The 13021-nt window shown below is 41.3% G+C and overlaps 1 protein-coding gene across 1 annotated transcript in view; it reads left to right on the forward strand.

The window, feature by feature from the left end:
- The first annotated feature begins 438 nt into the window (after positions 1-438).
- Positions 439-13021, forward strand: part of myom3 (myomesin 3) — a 47189-nt gene continuing 34606 nt past the window's right edge. The window contains exons 1-5 of the mRNA XM_041044479.1: positions 439-491; positions 2508-2634; positions 8056-8160; positions 11738-11891; positions 12644-12801. Of these exons, the coding sequence (XP_040900413.1) occupies positions 2528-2634; positions 8056-8160; positions 11738-11891; positions 12644-12801 (524 nt within the window). The 5' untranslated portion in view covers positions 439-491; positions 2508-2527. The remainder of the gene's footprint in view (positions 492-2507; positions 2635-8055; positions 8161-11737; positions 11892-12643; positions 12802-13021) is intronic.

The raw sequence follows: 13021 nt of genomic DNA on the forward strand, positions 1-13021 counted from the left end.
TTGTGTTATCTCTTAGCTGCTTGTCCGTGGAGCTGTCTGTAAATCGATCTGGGTGATGGCAATGATCTGTGTCTGTGCCTGTGGTGATTTTGTGTGTCCATGTATGACTGAGGGTTTGTGGTGTGTGTGTGTGTGTGTGTGTGTGTGTGTGTGTGTGTGTGTGTGTGTGTGTGTGTGTGTGTACAGGGGAGGTGTCATTGGTCTATATTTACCAACTTAAGAATGAGAGAGCATTGTGTTGTCCACATACTTGGCACTGAAGGACACTTTGTGTTCAGGGTCACCCTCACAGGTTCATCAAGAGAGGCACAGACAGAGAGAGAGTTAGGTAGACACAGACGCAGACAGACAGTGACAGGTAATACACAGAGGTGAGACTGAACAATATCTTTAAGGAGAGAGACAGACAGGCAAACAGGAAAGGAAGAGGGATATTTCCGTCCTACAGATCTTTGACACGCAGAGGACTTCAGTTGTTTTTTAAAGAAAGCGTGAGTGGGATTTCCTTTACTCAGCCTTTATCTAGATCTAACACAAATGGCATACTGCTTTTTGCTGCCTTTCATCAGTTGCAGGTTACTGAGGCAGAGATAACCCTCAATGAAATAAAAAACCGCAACACTAAGCCTGGATAAAATGCACACACTGCGCCACTACACTACATCTGCTTAATACTGTTAATTATTAGTCTGTCTTTGTGTTGTCAGAGTCTTCTTTTCTCTCGTCCTTCCTCCAGCTAGCTCAGCTTCTTAATGGTCTTGTCTTTTGATGGCCTCAGTGGATGTAGCTTTTAATTACTCTCTGGGGATGGCATAAAGTACGCCTGTGTCATGTTCAGACAATGTTTCTCCCTTCAATGAGCAGAACAGTCGATCATTTTTCTCCTTTTTTTTTTCCTCTGTTGATTTTTTCTTTTTTTTTTAATATAGAGACCGGCACACTGAGCTCTCATTTCACTCCAGAGACTAAAAGCTGCACTATGTGTAGAAAAGAGCACTGCTTTGCTTTTTGCTCCACTCCCTCCGGGGGCCCAGGATCTGGCCTACCCATGGAGACTGATCAATTTTAATGTGCCAGAGGTCGACCTTCCATTAACAGTGTTCAAACAAACCTCTCCCCTTGCACAACAGTGAGCCACAAGAAAAGCAACATGGGAATCAGCTGGCCCGCTAGCCTGTTAGCTAACTCGCTGCTGTTTTTCACAACGTAATTGAAGGAGATGGGAAGAAATAACACATTGCGTTTGTTTATGGCGTTCACACAGGTGGTTGCTATTGGGAGTGGGTGAATGAAGCTATCACTCAGGCGTGACCTGATTCTGTTTGTTGGGCGCATTCTGCATTCACTTCCCCAGAGCAGCCCCATGATTAATGATGGGCAGGGTGTGGGCAGCAGCATGGCGGACCCCAACTGATGAATTATTAGCACCTCAGTGGCCCACAAAGGAGTGATTCATTTAATGTGGGACTGAAGCACGCCTCCTCTCCACACCTAACGAAAATGGACTCCATTGAAAAAAGGCAAAAAGACATCAAGACATCAAGAGAAATTCATGATCAGTCAATAAAACATGAATCAGCAACAATTCTGATAATTAAAAGTAATTTTTCAAACAAAAATGCCAAAAAAATACTGACAGCAGCGTCTCAAGTGAATATATTCACTGGTTTTCAATGATAGTAAACTTAAAGTCTTTGAGTTTTGGACTCTTGGTCAGATGAAACCAGACATGAAGACTTCACTGTGGGATCTATTGAATTTCAGACCCCAATTTTCCTTGCCAAAGTGACATTTTGGATTGAACCCCACTTATGGTGGCTCTGTTTGGTGTTTGTTCGCAAATGAAAATCAGGAGGCTGACATAAGTTGGAGGCACATTTTTTTTGATCGAGAATGTAAATGCGGCTGAGAGCCGTTCAGAAACACTATGATATTAATGGCACCCTGCTCTGTCTTTACATGCACTTTGGTTACTAGTCCCTTGACACTTTAAAATACCAGAAGACTGGTGTCCTTTTAGATAGCACTAATTCATTAGAGAGCTAAATGGTACAGTTAACATCTTGCATACACCTAGTGCACCCGCTGGCTCAATTATAATTCTCTGGAGATGAGGCTGGAGACTGATTTTACAACTCTGCGTCCCAACGGTATGGAACACTCATTACTTAGCCGCCTCAACTGAGCAAAGAAGTAGAAATGTTACTCTAAGGTCTCGTCTGAATGCAAAGCAGAAAATAAACAGTTGTGCCTGTCGCCAAGGCTGAAGTGTCTTCAGTGTAAAGTGGCCATTAATTTGGCAGCTCATCCACACTCAATATGAAACATGCGGCTTTGAGTTGCTCCAGATATGAGTGTCTGCTGACTCCTTACAAAGATAATGTTGTTATGCTTCTGGCCAGGGCCACAGAGCCTTCAGTGTCTGACTGCCTCTCGTGGACTCTGTATCGCACTGCCTCCTACATACCTCTGCATCCTCCACTCCTCACTTCCCTGCCCCTCCACAGGTGCTGGTTGGGAGGTTACCATGGAAACCAGGACAGTGATGCGGCGAGAGCAGGAGGAGCAGTCATCCCAGATGTCTCACAGCATGCAACTGTCCTCCGAGATCAAGAAGAGGACCTTCACTTCCAGGTGCTAACATGACTACTCACATACAGCAGGACACAGTAGAGGAGCAATGCTTCTCTGAGACTTTTCTGAGAATGCATGCTATTTTTAAAGGATGAGCCTGGTGATATTCCATATTTCTCTACATATTTGTGACCTTCTTTTAACAAATTTGGTTTGGGTCTGAGTGCCGAGGACATGTTAGGGAAGTCACAAAGTATTCAGAAGCAACCCAATGCATCGCTGGCTTAGGTCTTTTCATGGACACTAAGAAAAATACAGACTATGGTGTTATCCTCAAAATCGTCGGCTTCCAGTTACAACTACAGTTTAGAGGATTTACTCTACACCGATTTACTGTGGTCAGTGACCAAGCACAACAGTCACTGACACATGAAAGGTGTTTGTTAGGGAGGACAAGACACTGGCTCATTTATTTTTACCACCGATATCATACAGTAATTCCAGTGCTTTGGGAATATAAACAGCGAACCTTACGATCATAAAACACAGTCCCATCACCTTTGGGAAAACATTGCTTGTGTGTTTCCTGAGTAAAAAGAAGCTCTATAATCACTGTTATTCAGTCGTCGCTTCAGAGGTTTCACCTGTAATTTTACAACACACAAAAAAAACTTCTATTCAGCCCTTAACCCTGATTTTAATTAAAACAAGAGACAATCCCAATGTGTTGAGATAATCCAGTTTTACTCCTGTGCAGTGTCTCTTGTTTCAGGACAAAATAAGGTAAATAAAGTCGCTGCACTGGTATCAGCAAAAAGACACTCTGGGCTACAAACTTTGTCAAACAAGCTGATTTGAACCAGGTTAAATTATCTCACACTATAGGCAGATTTCTGTTTTAAGATGGATTAAGAGATTAAATTGCTTGTTAAGACTGCAGTTGTTTTGCAATAAACTCACATTTTACCATCTGAAAACATCATCCTTTATTCTTCTGTGGTGTTTACAGCTTCTGTCCTAAATTTATACCTATATAACAAAGTAGATAAATTTAATTAGTATGTTGTTGCATAATGTATGAAAAGCTGTCCTGATTGATCACAGCTGATTTGTTTTTTCAGTCGACGGGTGACATTAAGTATTTATTAAAGAGAAACATATGGCAGGCTGGTTAGTCTGAGAACAATGAGGCATTACATTCACTCAAGTACACCCTGTGGGCCACCGGCAGTAGCTGCAAGCACAATGCGTTCACATACAGTATTCACAAACACATGTCACTGAGACCCACTCCACCACAGAGAAGTCTATCTCTGGTATTAAGGTATCTGCGGCTGGGGATGATGGAAAGCCCACACACACACACACACACACACACACACACACGCACACACACGCATGCACGCATGCACGCACGCACACACACACACACACACAATTACAGTCACAAACCACACCAAGCTTGCACATGCACACAGTGTTTCTCAAATAGACAATGTTATACTTCAGGGTTTTGCTTCAATATCTCACTCTAACATTATACTTCAGGAGTTATCAGCACATTTCAGGGGTGAAAGATGCATACGCACACAGTAACAAGTGGAGCTGGGCACTAAATAAACACAGACAACGTACAGTTGCAGGTGAATTACTTTGTGGTTAGCTGTTACTGCAATATGCACAATTAGTTGAAATGTCAAGTCCAGTAAATAGGAAGTTTTCCAGTCAACCAGTGGTTTACCAGAAAGCAGCAGAAGAGACTGCACTAACGCAAACATTGCAGGTCACAGCAGCTCTCAATGTACAAAACGATACAAAATAATCAACATGCACAAGTACTAATTTTTTAGTGTCCATGTATATATGGAATCTTCAAAATCTCAATATTCTCAATAGTCCTTAAAAGTGCTCAAAAAAAAAAAGTAGAAACTTTCATCTACAATTTCATGACAAATGGGTAAAGTGCATCTCCTGATGAAGATCATGTGATATGATTTAAAGCTCCAGAAGAGCTACTGAAGGAGCCTTGAGTTGAAACTGTTGTAGGCCTAGAAATTTAGGTCAAACACACTAGCAAAAGCAAATGTGGATTGATGTGTGTTTCTATGCACTACTGTTATGCAAATATTATGAACTGGGCACATCGAGATAAACAATTAGTGACGGATATTCTTATTTTGATACCACTGCAGAAAAAGAGGGCATAATAAGATGACGTAATTTAAAGAGCCAGTCAAATTTTAAATGAATGAAACTGATGGAAAACATGATGGAAAGACGGGATTTATGGTTTCTTTCCATGCTTTAATTTGAAGAACTTTACTGTCTCCTCATCAGCCCACAAAAAAACAAGTCTGTTGTTTTCATCAGCAGCAAGTTTTTGCCTCTCAGAAGGAGAAGTTTCAGTGGAAGTCACATCCTTTACATGCATTATAATTTATTCACTAAAGCCCTGATCATTCTCCAGGACTGACTCTGGATGCACTCCAATACATTCACACGCACTAGAAAACACGATGGCAGCCTCCAACCTAAGTTTGAAGTAACTGATGTGCGAGTAGTCTACTCTCCTCTAACATGAGGATATTTGGGTCCTCTTACAAATGTGCACGCTCACTCACATACACTCGCAAGAAAAAAAATACATCACACAGCAGGCACACCAGTTCTCCCAGATGATTCCAGTGAGATCTAATAGGAATCACTTCTGGCCTGCTCTAATAGTCTCAAGTCAAATTTGCCTTCATTTTCACCGGCCCCTTGCTGCAGTGACTTATTAAATTATAGGCTAGCCTGTGGGTCTTCGAGCTCCATCAGAGAATGAAGGGAACTGGATCCATTTTTCTCCTTAGTGACAATGAAAATAAGTAATTATTCCATCAAGCTTAGTTCAGTTGATCTTAGAGGTCATGTCTCTTTTTGTTAAAAAAAGCAGCGAGAGAGACAGAGCAGGTGCACTGTGAAATTTATAATTAGAACATCCTCAGTGGAAGAACACTCAAATTTATCTCCATGTTAGACTGAACAAAGCGGCCTCTGGGAAGGTTTAGCAAACACAAATTCAAAATAACAGAACAGTTTAGCATACAGCACTTCTGGAATCCAATTTTTCTTTTTTGTGCAGTAGCTCACAGGTTCAGAACTATTCTTAGTACAAGTTGTTGACATGCATTCAACAATGAGGGCAAATCATCAAGTGAAGTTTTCCTTTTTTTTTTTTTTTTAACTTCCTACTGCTTGTTGCACCGAGTTAATATTTTGAGGAAGCGTGTTGTTTATAAACATGAACGCACAACCTCCATTCTCCCGCACAGTAGCAATATCATTTCTTTCTAAAGCGTTTGTTTGCGTGTCTGGGTGCACAAGTCTGCGCATGTTCATGTTCATATACATGCCTTCAGTGTTTCTGTCCTTGTGTGTGTGTGTATCTGTGGGCTGTACTGTGAGCGACACTGCCCAGCTGCAGGCTCTGCACTACATTATTCAACGGCCCAATCCTCTCAGAGCACACTCAAAGGGAACCTAAAACAAAGGAAACAAGAAAAATAAGATGGCAAAAGCAGAAGTTGTCCTCTGAGTGCAGTGAAATGGGGAAATATCCCAGCTTACAAACAAAAGAAAAGGAGAAGTCATGACAATTTGCATTGCCATTTGCCAAGATGGCTTATTGAAAGTAATGCCTGAGGCTAGATGGTAGCAGTAACGGTAGGTGGGGGTGTGTAAACACACACCTGGGTAAATATACAGTTCAAGCACACAAATAGAGATTTTTGTTTATATCCTTTACAAATGAGCTGTGTTGTATTGTAATGTACTATACTTCAACATTTGGCAAAAGAGTACCGTAAATATAGATTTAATAACACACACAAAAACAAGCCAAGCATTCAAACTTAAAATATCCTGTCAGTGAGGTTGTAATTACTGTTGTTAAAAGTGTCGTTAGCCGTCTGTGGATAAAAGGAGAGCAAAAAATTAATGCTTCTCCTGTTACAAAAATGCCTTTCAATGTCATTGCCTCAAGTGACCTTGTTGCTAACAACAAATACCCCTCTCCTGTTTGTGGGGATGTACATAGAAAAGGTCAGCTCAGTTTGTTGCTGGTGATTTAAAAGGAAAGAACATGCTTCAGTGTAGGTTTACACACGTGTGTCCATTGTATTATGTGTATGTAAGAGACAGCACCTGTCAGCCTTTTTAATTTAGAATCACTTTACTGTAAACATCCAGTGACACCAACTGCAACACAAACAGCTCTGCCACCAGTGGACACACTGTGGATTAAAAACTAAACATTGCAGGTGATTGCATGCTATGATGCCATAACAATTACAACTGCTATTGTCCCATGAACAACCTACTGAATTAGATCCAAGAGCGTTTGGCTCATAAACACACTGACAACATTTGTCTGTGCTCACATCAGCAGCCCCTGTTCCTCCTGATTATATAAGCACCCTATAGACAATAGCGTGTGTTTGTACATAGTAAAAGGGGAACACTGATAGAGCAGAAGCAGCTGATTATGGTCATAACATTTCTCACTGTTGAGAGAAAAACAAAAATATTGTACACTGCACTCCACATAGGAAAAAGTGAAGAGACTACATGCACGGTTTATGCCCAGCAGCTGTGGAATTCAACAGTAGCAAGCACTGACAGTTTTACTGTTGTAATTGATATCTTGTTTTCAACTGTCTTTTTTTTTCTCATCTAAACTGAAATTAGATTTTGAATTTTGTGTTTGAATACGATCTGGATCTGCTAATCCCATTGTAATATTTTAGACTACATGGGAGTGTGTGTTTATACTGAGCAGTGACAAATCTGCTGTGGCACACAGTGAGCCACACTTGGTCGCTTACCCCTGAGCTGCGCAGATTGACAGAGGGTATTAGTGCGACGAGCATTACTGAACATCGTATTTCAAAGAGCGACTTCCTTTCATGGATTCTCTCTTCTTTGCAGTTTATGTTGTTTTGTTTGATTTTTGGTTTGTCATTGTTTACCTTGCTAGTTCCTCACAACGGAAAGAGGAGACAGACTATTTCCATTAAAGCTGTTTTCTGTCTGGATGAAAGATAAGAGCTGCCAGTTTCAAACTGAATCCCTGGAGTTTGTGAATAAATGAAACCTCGTGTGTGTAATGTTTGCCTGCATTACTGGAGCTCTCTCTGATGTATGGCCTCCTCTACTGTTCAGACAGAGAATAGGAGAATCACTGCTGCTTTCTAGTGGCAGAGGAGAATAATGGTCTGATGAACTTGAGATTGGATAATGTGCCATAAACCATTACAAAATGAATAGGCATGCTAATATGAACACTCAGTCCTTCCATCAACAGAATAAATGTCTGTGAAGGATGACAAGGGAAGATATCTATTTTTTAATCTTTCACCTGTGTCATTTGATGATATGCAAGATATCTTGTGTTAATCAGGCTTTGTTTTATTCATCCCCAACATTCTCTGGATGCCACAGTGATGAGGAAGCCTCCTACTCCGATTTCTATCCCATCATCCCCGCTGACCTGATGTCCGTCAAGGAGATCCTGAACATGGAAAACATCCCCCGCCACAGGACATGGTGAGGCACAAGATCTAGCCAAATACACTCACCGAGCACTTTGTGATCTCAGTCACTTTTACCTTGGGGTGATTGTTGGTGCCAGATCGGCTGGTTTGAGTATTTCTGAAACTGCTGATTGCCTGAGATTTTCACATACACACATCCCCTCTCTCCAGTTTGTTTGAGAAAGAGGAGTGAGCCAAATGTCACTGGTGGAGAGCTTTCATGCCAACAGAGTCTTAATAAACAACGGAAATCAGTGCCCTTTCTTCACTCTTGACTGTCTGTAAAAGACCAGCTGGGGACTTGTCCCATCATTTGCTGTCTCGCAGATGTCATGAAGCCAATAAGCCATAACCCTTCCACTGAGTCATGCAGTAGAACCTTGTTCATTTGTGTTGATAGGGAGGAGGAAGGTGTCTCATATCCTACTGGAAGAAAGAAGAGCCAAAGTATTAGTCCATTCATCCATTAGTAAATCAACAGAAAACTACTCTAGCCACTCTTTAAGTAAAAATTCAACTCATTTCTTGGTTCTAGTTTGATAAAGTGCTGCTTTTTTGTCTTACATTACATCTTAGATTACAATAAATTCAAAATTTTTGGCATCAGGACACATAGGTGAAACGGTTAAAGAAAAAAGCCAGCATGTGGCTGGACTTAATTTGCTGCCAGTACAGAAAGTGTTTAACCTTGTATTAATCAGAATATGAGAGGATTTTGTTGATGACATGTATGAGCCATCTTTTACTTTCTAAGTGTCTTAGGATCATGTTGCCAAGACAGGATTACCACTCAGCTGCCGTGAAGACGATGTCATACATCTAAAAAGTCCCAGAACAGGGAGGTTTAGGTCACACAGAGAACAGGAATCCTCTTGTAACATAATTTGCTTTACCAAAATCCCTTTTCTACTGTACGGGGACCTTGTCCTGTCTGGGTCACACAGTATCTGTGCTGGGACTCAATACCGCTTTCACATTTGGAGGATTAGTGGCAGCTTCTTTCCTGTTCTCCAATTCATCCAGAACCTGATTAGACCCTTGTTGTGTCAAAAAGGATTTGACATCTCTAGTGTATGTGACTGACTGGCTTCTTTGTCAGTGCTATAAATAACACAGATACATCCCTCTCCAAGCAATGAAAGGAACCTTTGGCTGGCAAGTGGCTGCCAACACTAAGTAGATGGATGGACAGAGGTCACAATGAGAACTGAAGGAGAAGATGAGCAATACTAGAAGATAGAGCTGCTAAAGAGGGAGAGTGAAAGGGGGGGGGAAGTCATCGAGGGTGAAATCACACCCTCTTCAAAGACAAAACACATCTGACAGTAATGAGCCTCAGCTGCAGCGATGTGGCCCTGCCAACTCGGCATTCTCATTAGGTGCCCTCTCCCATGCCACCACCACCACAGCTCTCCATCTCATCAACGACAGTCTATCCCGTCCGCTAACGTGCTCAGCTCTAATTCTAAAGTCTTATCCCCCTCAGAAGTGCCGAGACGAATATGGTGTGGATGGATATTTTAGGCTGAAAGCCTAGTGATGCAGAAGATGATTGACTCCTCCCAGGATAAGAGAGGAAGGACGGAAGGATGAAGTTGAAAGCTCTCGAGGACTGGAACACTATTTCTGGAAGGCCTGAGTATTGCAAGATGGGGGAGCATGACATTTGTTTTGATTTGTGTGGAAATGAATGCACTAGAGCTTTGTGCACCGGCACATGTGCGGCTACCATTGCACCTCACTACGCCAGTCACATAACGGTTTCTCCACTATCTGCTCCTTACGGTAAATGTAAATGTAACATGTAAATTATGCAGCTCACTTGTGCACTCCAGTTTTTTTTCCTGGCAGGAGGGGCTGGTTGTTCTTTGCACTAATAAGCAATATTAAAACTTCCATTTGGAGCAATAATTAAGCCATAAACCCTCTCATCTCTGCTGACTTGATGTGTTCCAATGGTTCAGCTCCCTCAAGGCTTAAAATCTCTGAGCCCATGGAGATTAAAAATCCTGACAGGCACAGTCTTTACTAAATGCACCCATGGCATAAAAAGTCAAGACTGTGTTTCTGGGTGCCTAGCAGTATGAGTGTGTCTGGGTACGCACACTTGTCTGCATATGCATCTATGCATGCCCGTATTTATTTGCATATTTATTCATGCTGTTTGTGCATTCCACTGAATTATCACAAGCATTTGTAGGGCCATTCATGCTCTAGTGGCCATCAAAGCTCAGAGAAGTGTTTGTGAATATTTAAGATTCTGTCTCTCTGTTGTGGCAATGTGTGTGTTTAGTACGTATTCAAATAATTAAGCCCTGGGGATGTCAATCAAAAGACGGTTCAGGATACACACCCCTCAGGCGATGAGAGATAGGAGTATTAAAATGTTGTATTTAAAACTCAGGCAAAATTCATGAATCTGAGTGTTGGAGTGTGTATATTTCCATGCATATGGATGAAACATATGTGTCATTCCATGTACATATGAATCTATTCACAGCTACAGTATACTGTAAATGTGTTTATATATATATATTATAGACCACCACAGGGTTTCTCTAATGTCTGTAAGGGACTTCCGGTTTTGTTTAACAGCCTTTACAATGAGCTCCGAGTGCAGGTTCAGCAGCTGTGGAGCTTAATCACCTCTGTACAGCGAGGATGCAAATCGAAAACAAGCCTCAACCTCAGTCCACAGTTGCCCTACTTACTATGCCACCTTGCTGCCTAGGCAAAGAAAGAAAAAAACTGTTTCTTCTGAGCGAATAGGCTATCACAACCACCTGCCATCACCATGACAGCAAACTCGATGAAAGGGAAGTCAAGGATGTCACACAGTCGGCGACAGGGCATCGCTTTGAACTGTCCACACCTGAAAGATTCCTGGAGTAGCACATATCATCATGTGAGAGATGTGAGGGCACCAGCACTGCACGTCCTCACAGTGATGTGAATCAGCAGTGGCAGCGAGGCTTGAGACTCCACTCATAAAACACTAACTTCTCAAAACCTTTGAACGCGTGCGAGGATGGTGCTCATGTGAAATGACACACAGGTATGAAATGGAGCGGCAAGCGACCAACCTCATCGCTGAGCCGTTTAAACGACAGACTGCCAAATATCATGAACGTACCATTTGTCTGTAAATAGACTGGGACAGAGTGAAACATTCAGGTGCCAAAAAAAAAAAAAAAAATCTATATAAAAATTGCTGTTTTGCTTCTCTCAAAGGTCGACCCTCGTTGTTACAAATCATGCTCAAACCTTTGTCTGAATTGCTGTCTCTGCCCCTGTCACCTCCTCTGACTGAGGTATGGGTTGTTGTGACAGCCCACTCAAAATTTTCAAATGAAGCTAATTACTTCCTGTCTGGCATGGGTTGCAAATATTTTCTGTAGCAGAAAACACTTCAAATGGGCATATTTTCAAACTTACTACTATTGTTCAACAATGTTATTTCTCAGTTGGTATCTTGGATATTGTTGCACTTATATTAAGTTGTGTGTCTGCAAAATAAGTATGTATAATAACACAAATAGAAAAAACAGTTTCCCTTTTTATATTAAATCCTTTGTTCTGCGTTCCATCAGGGAAATCTTGAAGGAAACTCTAGCTGCTGATGAAGAGTATCACAGAGATAAGTGGACCCTCTTTGGAAATGAGGCTGAGAAAGTGGAGATAGACGTGATCAGGAACCAGCATGTGTTACGCACACGAATTGACAAAATGGCCCTTCGCAAACAGGTACAAGTCAAGTCTCTGGATTACCTTGTATTCAGTTTTGTCAACACAACAGTACTTTTATTCTCAACCTTGTTCATTATGTTCTCAACCCTGCAACATCAAGGTTTAAGAGTTAGCGGGTTTCACTGCAGCAGAGGAGATTAATTATTGGAGTGAACACTGGCAGAATCTTAGGTCTCACTGATAAATAGTTCAGAATCTGTTGTTTACACAAACAATGTGCAAATAACTCTGCACAATTAGAACATGTACTTTTAGTATGAAAACTGAACGACTAACAATTAATTACAACTAATTAAATTACATTTATTCAGCTTGTTTTCTTTCTCGTTTTGCTTCTCATTTATCATGTAAGCTGGTGTTTTGGGGATAAATTCCATCCTGTTTGGTAAATAAAACTATTTAAACTGTTATGTTACATCAAGAATTCCAAATTTTAACGAGTTATTGTGGTTTTTGCGATGAAGAATTCCAGTCATCAAGATTTGTGTCTTGGACTCTTCAGTAAACAACAAAACAATGCGTATTTAGACGTGTCTTCTTGATTCATGTACACTGAATGAAATACATACAGAGCAAATCTCTGCAATTTCTTTTCATTCTCTTTTAATGACTTGTGAAGCACTCAGATGCTTGAGGTAGAAAATAAACTTAAAAAGATACACAATGTATTTATCAGTATGTTACTTTTCATCTCATCTGCACAAACTTGTTTATAAACTTTGCCTTTCCTGAATCTTTCGATGCTCCAGGCAGAAAAGAAGGCATCTGCCCACATGAAGTACCTAGAGCGTCTGAGTCAGAAGGCCCCAGACTTTCCAATCCCTCTCAGGGCTCACACTGTCTGGGAGGGCATGACAGTCAAACTCTCCTGCACCGTCGAAGGCTGTCCACCCCCAAAGGTCACGTGGTAAGAACTTAATTCTATGCAGCACTCCATTCTTTTGTCCTTAATTGCCCTACTGTGAATCCTTTCTATTAAATTCTATTGCTGGGGTCGTATTGCAGACTGGTGTCATTTTAATTTAATCTCTCGCTTGGCTGGAGTGGGTCAGAGCTGAAGAAGTCTCATGACCAAAAGTTCTAACTTTCAAGGTGTATAATAATGTGCACTCCTGATATACTTTACT

This window comes from Toxotes jaculatrix, chromosome 8 (assembly GCF_017976425.1).
Source record: "Toxotes jaculatrix isolate fToxJac2 chromosome 8, fToxJac2.pri, whole genome shotgun sequence".
Lineage (NCBI taxonomy): Eukaryota > Metazoa > Chordata > Actinopteri > Toxotidae > Toxotes > Toxotes jaculatrix.